This window comes from Lathyrus oleraceus, chromosome 3 (assembly GCF_024323335.1).
Source record: "Lathyrus oleraceus cultivar Zhongwan6 chromosome 3, CAAS_Psat_ZW6_1.0, whole genome shotgun sequence".
NCBI classification, from domain to species: domain Eukaryota; kingdom Viridiplantae; phylum Streptophyta; class Magnoliopsida; order Fabales; family Fabaceae; genus Lathyrus; species Lathyrus oleraceus.
The window spans coordinates 453,035,792-453,045,406 of NC_066581.1; the positions used below are offsets into that span (position 1 = coordinate 453,035,792).

Genomic DNA, 9,615 nt, shown 5'->3' on the forward strand with positions numbered 1-9,615 from the left:
TCTTAGGAGTTAATTTTTACTTATTTCATCATCTTAAGCCATTCCTATATAAAGGAGGCATGTATCTTCTTTTTGAATCAATGAATTTTGGCAAGTTTACACATTGTGTAAGTGAGAGTATTTGCTCTTAGGTTCTGGATTGAACCAAAATTGATCTTATCAAGAAATCCTTTTCTTGTGGTGATCCTCATCCATAGGCTTATCATTCTCTCTTGGATTAGAAAGAGTGTGGCGCCCCTTCTACTTAATTCCATTTCTTATTCTCCTTTATTTCATATCAATCTCGTTTATTTTATATGCATGTATCAAATTCTGTCATTCTTTCAAATATAAGGCAAATTACTTCCTCTGAGTCACAAAAGAATTAATATCCCAAAAGTTAACAAAGTTGTTTCAGGAATTTTGAAGGAAATGCATAAGTCTCAAAGGTTAGTGCATATCATGGTGTTATCCCTATACACGCAGATTTTCCCTCATGCCCGAGTCTTTCCATTGATTTATTTTCATGGAAATCCCCTCGCGTCTTCAGCAGTTTATAAATCATAGTCTGGCCTACGCATAGCTTATTATTCCCACGGTCTTTGTCCCCTCAGTGAGTGATTTGTGCTCCTGTGGATTCCCAATCTCTCCTGAATTATTTTCCTTTGTGGCAATGTATCCCCCACAAAGACTATTTTCGCATTCATATCATATGCATCATGAGGTCTCTTAGGGACCAAAATTTGTTTCTTGTTGTTGTTATTTAAGTCCACTCTATTGCGTTGATACGAAGATTTTAACCTTCACATCCCCAGATAGAATGACCTTAAATAGGGGCAGTTTAAGACCCCCAATTTTGACCCCTAAGATCCCTCATGCCATCTCATAAACTTTGCATTGGCATTGGGATCATACCTTGGTATCCTCTTCACCCATCATATATTGGGTTTGCATTAGAAGATATCACCAAGCATTTGTGATTGTATCATACTTTATTTTCTTTGTTTAACTAACCAAAATACAAAAAAAAAATATGTCTAGTGTAGCTTTGTTTCTTTTGTAGATAGTTTGTGTGTCCATTTGTGCCTCACCAAGCTCACAACTAGGGTCTGAGACCCTCAGTGCAAGGGATCAAGCAATAAAGGGTCCACATCGGTTATAAGCATCATATATGGATCCCCATGTTCTTTATCTGTCATTCTGATCAAGAATTCATCAAGAGTTTGAAGCTTGTTTGTCAAGCAAGCCCTAATTCATCTGGGTATCTTGTGTGCCTTCCTCAGCAAGTTTCTTCAACATTTGCTAAAAGATATAATGGTATACTTAATTTTAAATCATCATAAGAATATATGATCCTTCATGAACTTCTAATAACAAAGGAACTTCAAGTGTTCAAGTTGGTTCAAGGAGGTTGACTAGAAAAGTCAACTAGTCAAATCTAGGGTTCCCTATACCCTATATCCTACACATTTTGTCACGAAAATGATTCCAAAATAAAAGTTACTATTTATGACATTCCAAACATCTTTCATGTTTGCATCAAGAGATATTTTTTCTTAGAAAGTCACTTTTTATGGTGAAAGATTATAGGTCATTTTGTATGTGCCCTAGATAGAAGGTCAACTTCCAAGAACCATAACTTCCTCAATTTTTATGATATTAATATGATCCAAGTTTAATGATTAATTTCAATATGTATTCTCCAACTTTTATTCTTTTAGAAATATCAAATACCATTTTCAAGGTCATGTACCATGAGGAAACATTATAGGTCCATTTTGGTCCTCATCATTGAACAAGGAAAATTCCTCAACTTATAAAATCCATAACTCCATCATGAAAGCTCCAAATGGTGTAAAATATGTGATCAAATTGAAGATAATTGAAAGGGTTACAACTTTGTAGAATGATCCAAAGTCATTTGAAGCTCATATCAAAAGTTATTCAAGGTGGAAAGAAGGTTCATTTGACTTTTAACTTAGAAAATTTCTAAGTATGTTTGATACCTCCAACTTCAAGGTCAGAATTCATCATGTTCCCCACTTCAAATGGAAAAATTCCCAATGTCAAAGTTGTTCCTCATAATGATAACTTTCCAAAGAGCCCAAGATCATTTCATTTGGATGAGAATTGGAGGACTTGCGCATAGGTTCTTTTCATGGCTTAATTTAGCAACTTTTGAACTCCAATTGATACACAACTTTGCATGGCCTCATGTGATGACCTCAATAGCATTTGAGCACGAATTTGAGTGGATTACAATCATCATTTTGGCCTGAACACACGCCCATGCACCCATGCACCATTGAATTGATATTTTTAGTTCAAATTTGAAATGGTGCGGAAATCAAATGCTTGACCTATAAATATGTCATTGCCTCAGAATGAAAAGAGGACCTTGCCCCAGCTCTGCTCATCAATCCTATAATCTCATAATAGAGAATACCTTGAGCATTTCGTTTGAAATCGAGCTCTTGTTCGACTTCTGTTTGTGAATAAGATCTCCAAGGATTCATTGCCATTTTCATTCCACTCAACTCCTGCAAGCAAGAGGTAGAGGAACCAAGTGGAATTGCACCAAGGATCAAGCTCCAAAGCTGCTACCCGAAGGTGATTTTTCTCAAATTTCAACTCTTCAATTCTCTCTCATTTATTAAGATCTTGACTCAATTTGTGGATGGCTGAAGTCCTACCAATATAGGAAATGTTCCTAAGTTGCTTTGAGATTGAATCGAAGCAACTCAGCTTTGACACCTCGAATTTCAACTCCACTTTTCTGGTTGTAGAGTGGGAGTTGGAAGAATTGGAGGTAATATTCAGATTCCTTGCATTTTTCTCTTTAAAATGGTATATGGTCCATTCATTATTAGAAGCTTTTTGGTCTGACCAGTCCGAAGAAGCTCGTCGGAGAAGATGATCGAAGTTAGGGCTCCAGTGGTGTGTTGGCTTGCCCTTCACCCTCAGATCTTCATGCCACGTTCTAATTTGGTATGTTCCTTTTGATTACCAATTGGGTAGACGCGTCAACTGAAGCCTTGGTGGATTGCATGCGTGTGACCATCAGATCTACCACCTCAATTAATGAGGGAGATCTGATGACCCTTGTTTTTTTTAATTTACTTAATTTTCTAAAATAATTTTTTAAATAGGATTTTCTTCCAAAATTCATTATAATTTCATTTTTAATCCAAAAATTATGGGACCAACACCAAAATTTCATAAATAATTTCCTCTTCCCATTTCTTAATTAAAATTAATTTTTGGATTGAGTTTGATATTTTTAGTGATTTTTGTGATTTTTGACTTGTTTTAATTGATTTTTAAATACTTTTGACTTTCAAAAAATGCCAAAAAAAATACTCAAGGGTCCTTTGACCTTGTTTGACCTATGATAAATCCTTTGGCCATTTCTTTCGTGTTTTGAAGGGGTTTTAGGTTTTTGCCCTTTTAAAATATATTTTCTTCATTTTAAATTATTTTTTTAAAATTGGTTTAATTGCTTTAATGTTTTGTTGAGCTCCTGTGCTGACTTGGTGTTGACTCTACTTCTGTTTGGCATTGGTCTTGGTTGAATTGGACCTTGACTTGATTAATACCATTGGATTGAGAGGGTTGATGAAGTTTGAACTTCATCCCTCAAGATGAATGAATGGTATTTATCAAGTGAGGTTCATCCCTTAACCAATTTGGGATCCGTTTCACTTCATCTCTCCATCATCATCTCACTTCTTCCCCAATCCTTTTTTGGTCAATGATTTCTCAAAGATCAAAATGCTAGTTGATTCATCAATGACCTTGTGTCAGATGAATCAACATGAGCATGATTGAGATAAGTCCACCCCCTCTTATTTTTGTGTGTGGTATGCTTTAGGAGCTTGGTCTTGATACCTTGTCTCTAGCATGCATTAACACCAATATTATTATTGATCGACCTCAGATAGTTGTGACTTTTACATAAGTCCAATTACGATTGCTTAACATAGCGCTAAATTATTCCCAAAGGCAATAACATTTTTGTAAGTGAGATTGTAAGTCTCCTATTCCTCATGGTATTGTGTGAAGATTTTGCTCCTTTTCCAGTTGTGAGAGCTAGTGGCATACTTGTTGATTTTATCCAAGTTGGAGCCCTTCTCATGAATGATGCATAAGTTCATATCTTCATGCTTATGAGTGGATATTTGAGTGTTCTCCAAAAAATGACTTAAACATCTTTTCTTCATTCACTAACATTCGCTAACATTCACTGACACATTTTTATATTAGCTTTATTTTAATGTCATTTACTTCTTGCTTTTATTTCTTATTATTTACTTTATGCTTTTATTTTAGCATTCCATATCATATTTTCTCTTTGCCCACTTGGGTCCATTGTTTATGCTTCAGTCATTTACATTTTGCTCACTTGAGCCATATTTTGTGCTTGTATTGTGTTTGTGCTTGTGATTTTATTTTGTTTATGATCTTAGGGCCTAAAACACTTAATAAAAACAAAAACCTTAAAAAACACATTGGTGGACTGTTGGGCCTCTGTCTGTGACTTGATTTGGATCCTTGGACTTAAAGTAGACAATATCCCTGAGATATGGAAGGAAACTTAGCCAATGCAATTAATTTGAGACCAAGAACTTGTTCAATGCCATTCATCTGATACAAGCTTGAGAAACTCCATTTGGTTTATCTAATACACTCTTTCTCTTTGTCCCATGATTATTTTGATTTTATTGTTGTTGTTTGATGATCTCACTTCGAGTATGTTTCGAGGGATTTTTTCATCTGATACATCATAAAGGACATTGAAGATTGCTTGCTTTGGAGTGCTTGTTTAGATGTTTGGTTATCTTTATTTGATACCATTGGTCTTCTTATTAATTTCTTGGATGATCATGGCTTTTTTTGTTAGCTTGAAAATCCAAAGGAAATGGATTTCTATCTGACACTATTGTCTTGTGGGGGATTCCCATGGGTTAGATCTTTTCAACTCCAAACTTTTAAATCTTGCCTAGGATAGTCCCTTCATCTCCTCCTTCTTTAATTTCAAAATCTCCCTCTCATTTTTAAAACTTCTTTGCTTGTTGTTTTTCAACTTAAACTTGTAAAAAAACTTAATTACATTGACTTTACTTCCAAGAAGACAAAAAAGAACTAACAACCTCATCTAATCATTTTGGCCACTTTGTGCCTTTTTCTGTTAAACTTTTTAAAAAGAAAGCATTTAGATTTGAGTTATCCTTGGTTTATATATAATTCTCTCATTCCATGATATGTTGAGTGTAAGACTTTCCATTTATTAGGGGTTAGTGGCATACTTGTTGATTTAATCCAAGTTAGATCCCTTCCTCTTAAATATTGTAAAGCTCTCATTATCGGTGGATGTTTGGTTGAGTATTCTCCCATTGATAACAAAAGATCTTTAAGCTCTTGTTAAAATCAATCCACCTATCTTTGAAATTTTTACCATGAACTACGAGGTTTTGATCCCTCATTTTATGTTGGTACATAGGCATAAGACCAAAAGTCTTGTCAAACACAAAAATTTAAATAATTAATTCTTTTCTCATCCATCCATTCTACTTTTTAAACAAACATGTTTTCAACCAAAACACTTACATAGAAAAGGGCTCCCTAGGAGTACCTAGGACACTTTGGGTGCTAATACCTTCCCTCTGTGTAACCAACCCCCTTACCTGTAATCTCTGACATTTTATTAGTTTTGATTTGAAAACTTATTATCTTTGGGTTTTGTTCGTGCTTTTTCCCTTTTCCTTTGGAAATAATAAAAGTTTGGTGGTGACTCTGGTTTCATTGACGTTGAGTTAACCAATAGCTCGATGGTCATGAGTTTACCGTTATAACTACCAGCCCAATCAGTATCACCATACCCTACTAACATGGAGTTTGAATCATTAGAATACAACATTCCATACTCACATGTGTCATTCACATACTTCAGTATCCTTTTTACTTGATTGATGTGACTCACTTCGGGTTCTGCTTGATATCTAGCACAAACTCCAGTAGAAAAAGTTATATCTGGTCTGCTTGACGTAAGGTATAGAAGACTATCAATCATGCTTCTATACAAACTCTGATAAACACTTATGCCCTTTTCATCATTGGATAACTGCAAGTGAGTAGGAGCAGGAGTTCTTTTGTGACTAGCATTCTCTAATCCATATTTCTTCACAATATTCTTTGCATATTTTCTTTGACAAAGAAAAATGGAGTCTTCCATCTGTTCGACTTGGAGTCTTAGAAAGTAAGTTAATTCACCTACCAAACTCATTTCAAACTCAGATTTCATTTTCTTGACAAAATGTTGGACCATCTCATCTGACATCCCTCCAAATACAATATCATCCACATAGATCTGAAATATCATAAGTTTTCCATCCTTCTCTTTGACAAAAAAGAGTTTTATCAATTCCACCCTTTCTATATCCATGGTTGATGAGAAACTCAGTGAACCTTTCATACCATGCTCTTGGAGCTTGTTTTAAACCATACATTGCCTTCTTTAGTTTGAACACATGGTTTGGGAAAGTAGGTTCAACAAACCCTTTTGGTTGTTTAACATGCACATCTTCATTCAAATACCCATTTAAAAAGGAACTTTTAACATCCATTTGGAACAACTTGAACTTTAAAAGGCATGCCATTCCAAGTAAAAATTTGATGGACTCCAAGCGAGCCACAGGAGAAAATGTTTCATCAAAGTCCACTCGTTCCATTTGAGTGTATCCTTGAGCAACAAGTCTGGATTTGTTTCTAGTAACAACCCCTTGTTCATCTGACTTTGTTCTTAGTAACAACCATCTAGTACCAATAACATTTGTCCCTTCAGGTCTTAGTACCAAATCCCAAACCTTATTTCTTTTGAATTGGCCATGTTCATCTTGCATAGCATAAATCCATAACTCAGTAGTCAGGGCCTCCTTGATATTCTTGGGTTCAAATTTAGAAATAAAACAGGAATTTGACATAAATTCCCTTGATCTGGTAATTTTCCCTTCATTTAGGTTTCCTATGATAAGCTCCTTAGGACTATCTTTCTGAATTCGGATGGAAGGTCCTTTGTCAGTTGACTCAGTCTCTGCAGGTTCAGTATTAGTACTTGAGTTTACAGCATCTTCAGGAACATCATTGATAGATGTTTCAACATCATCTATGACACCAGCTTCTTTAGTTGAGTCATCCACAACTATGTTTATGGATTTCATCATCACTTTGGTTCTAGAGCTGAATACTCTGTATGCTTTATTGTTTGGAGAGTATCCCAGAAAGATTCCCTCATCACTTTTAGGATCCATTTTTCTCCTCTGCTCATGATTTGCCAGAATATAGCATCTACTTCCAAATACATGGAAATATTTCACAATTGACTTTCTTCCTTTCCACAGTTCATACAAAGTAGCAAAAGTACTAGATCTGATAGTCACTATATTAAGGATATAACGGGCAGTGCTCATGGCTTCAGCCCAAAAATAATATGGTAGTTTCTTAGCATGAAGCATGACCCTGGCACATTCTTCAATAGTCTTATTCTTGCACTCAACCACACCATTCTGTTGAGGGGTAATGGGTGAAGAGAACTCATGACTAATCCCTTCAGAAGTGCATAATTCATCAAACTTGCTATTTTCAAATTCCTTCCCATGGTCACTTCTAATTCTGACAATACCGCAATCCTTCTCTCTTTGAATCTTTTGACGGAGTTCTTTAAAAACTTCAAACACTTCAAACTTCTCTTTGATGAAATTCATCCAGGTGAACCTTCAGTAGTCATCAACAATAACATAAGCATACCTCTTTCCTCCAAGGCTTTCAACCTGCATAGGTCCCATCAAGTCCATAAGAAGTAGCTCTGGAACTTTTGAAATGGTCAGATGTTGGAGCTTCTTATGTGACATCTTTGTTTGCTTCCCAATTTGACATTCACCACAGATTATTCCTTCATCAATTTTTAGCTTGGGAATACCTCTGACTGCATCCTTTGACAGAACTTTCTTCATCCCTTTCAGATGTAAGTGATCAAGCTTTTGATGCCATAGCTTAGCATCACCTTCTTTTGACATTAAGCATGTGGAAAAACAATTCGTTTCTTAAGGAGTCCACATATAGCAGTTATCTTTAGATTTGGCTCCCTTCATGATAACTGCAGTTTTCTCATTTGTTACCATGCATTCAGATTTACTAAAGTTAACTTTGAGACCTTGGTCACATAGTTGACTAATATTGATAAAATTAGTAGTCATCCCTTTAACAAATAGCACATCATCAAGACTAGGTCGTCCAGGATATTCTAGCTTACAAACACCCTTTATTTCACCTTTTGATCCATCCCCAAAGGTGACATAGCTAGTGGAATATGATTTAATATCCACCAAGAATTTATTGACACCAGTCATGTGTCTAGAACAACCACTATCTAAATACCAATCCTCTCTAACAGAGGCCCTAAGGGAGGTGTGAGCTATGAGTCCAGAAGTGCCATTTCTGGGAATCCACTTTGTCTTTGTTTTAACAATAGTCTATTTTCTTCTGGGTTGTGCAGCAGGTTTGGGATATCCATATAGTTTGTAGCAATAGGGTTTTATGTGACCAAACCTCCCACAATGATGACATTTTGATCGTTGGTTCTTGCTTCCTGAGCAATCATTCAGATGTCTTTGTTGATGTTGGCACATTTGATATGACATGTTTTGTTCCTGTTTTCTTTTAGGTTGAACAAAATTCATTGCAAACCATTTTCCTTGGTTCATCGCCACTTGATTGTCATAACCAAGGCCTCGAACATTTCCAGCATTCTTGCCAATTTGAAGAATCTCATCCAGCACATCAGAACTGTTGTTAAGCATTCTTACATACTTAGTCATATTGTCAAGTCTTGAATTGAGTAGAACAACTTCATCCTTTAGATCGGAGATGATGGACAGGTGCTCCACTTTTACAGCCTATAGTTGAGCAATGACTTTCTTTTGATCTTCTCCCAGTTGACATACTTCTTCACTTATGAGGCATAACTCCTTGTAAGATTCTTCTAGTTCCTCAAAAGTGAGTTCCTCACAATCTAATTCTTCATCAGAATTACAAATATCAGTCAGGGCAGTAACTTGTTTGGTAGGTTCCACTTCAGGATCACTTTCAGAATCATCTTTTGACCATGACATAGACAGACATTCTTCTGCTTCTTGAGGTAAGTTGGACACTCATCTCTTATGTGTCCAAACCCTTCACATCCATGACGTTGGATTCCTTTCCCTTAGTTAGATTTTTCTTCAGTTTTGGGCCTTCTCCTAAAATCCTGATTTTTGTTGATGTCGAGTGACTTGTTCTTGACATTTAATCTTGTCTTCCCGCCCATCTTCTTCATCACTTTGTTGAATTTTATTCCAAGTAATATAATAGCATTAGATATCCCTTCATTTATATCCGGGTCACATCCATCTTCGAAGTCTTCAACATTAGAAACAAAAGCTATGCTCTTCTTCTTTTCAGATTTTTCACTGATACCTAATTCAAAGGTCTGAAGAGATCCCATAAGTTCATTAACTTTCATGTTGTTTATATTTTGGGCTTCTTCAATAGCAGTAACCCTCATGTCAAATCTCTTTGGAAGGGACCTGAGAATTTTTTTGA

The 9,615-nt window shown here is 35.7% G+C and overlaps 1 protein-coding gene across 1 annotated transcript; it reads right to left on the reverse strand.

The window, feature by feature from the left end:
* Positions 1-292: 292 nt before the first annotated feature.
* Positions 293-6,211, reverse strand: LOC127131642 (uncharacterized mitochondrial protein AtMg00810-like). The gene is made up of 2 exons (XM_051060553.1): positions 5,824-6,211; positions 293-348 (listed from the first exon to the last, which is right to left on the reverse strand). The coding sequence occupies exons 1-2, from the start codon at positions 6,209-6,211 to the stop codon at positions 293-295; spliced, it is 444 nt and encodes a 147-aa protein (XP_050916510.1).
* Between the last annotated feature and the right edge of the window lie 3,404 nt (positions 6,212-9,615).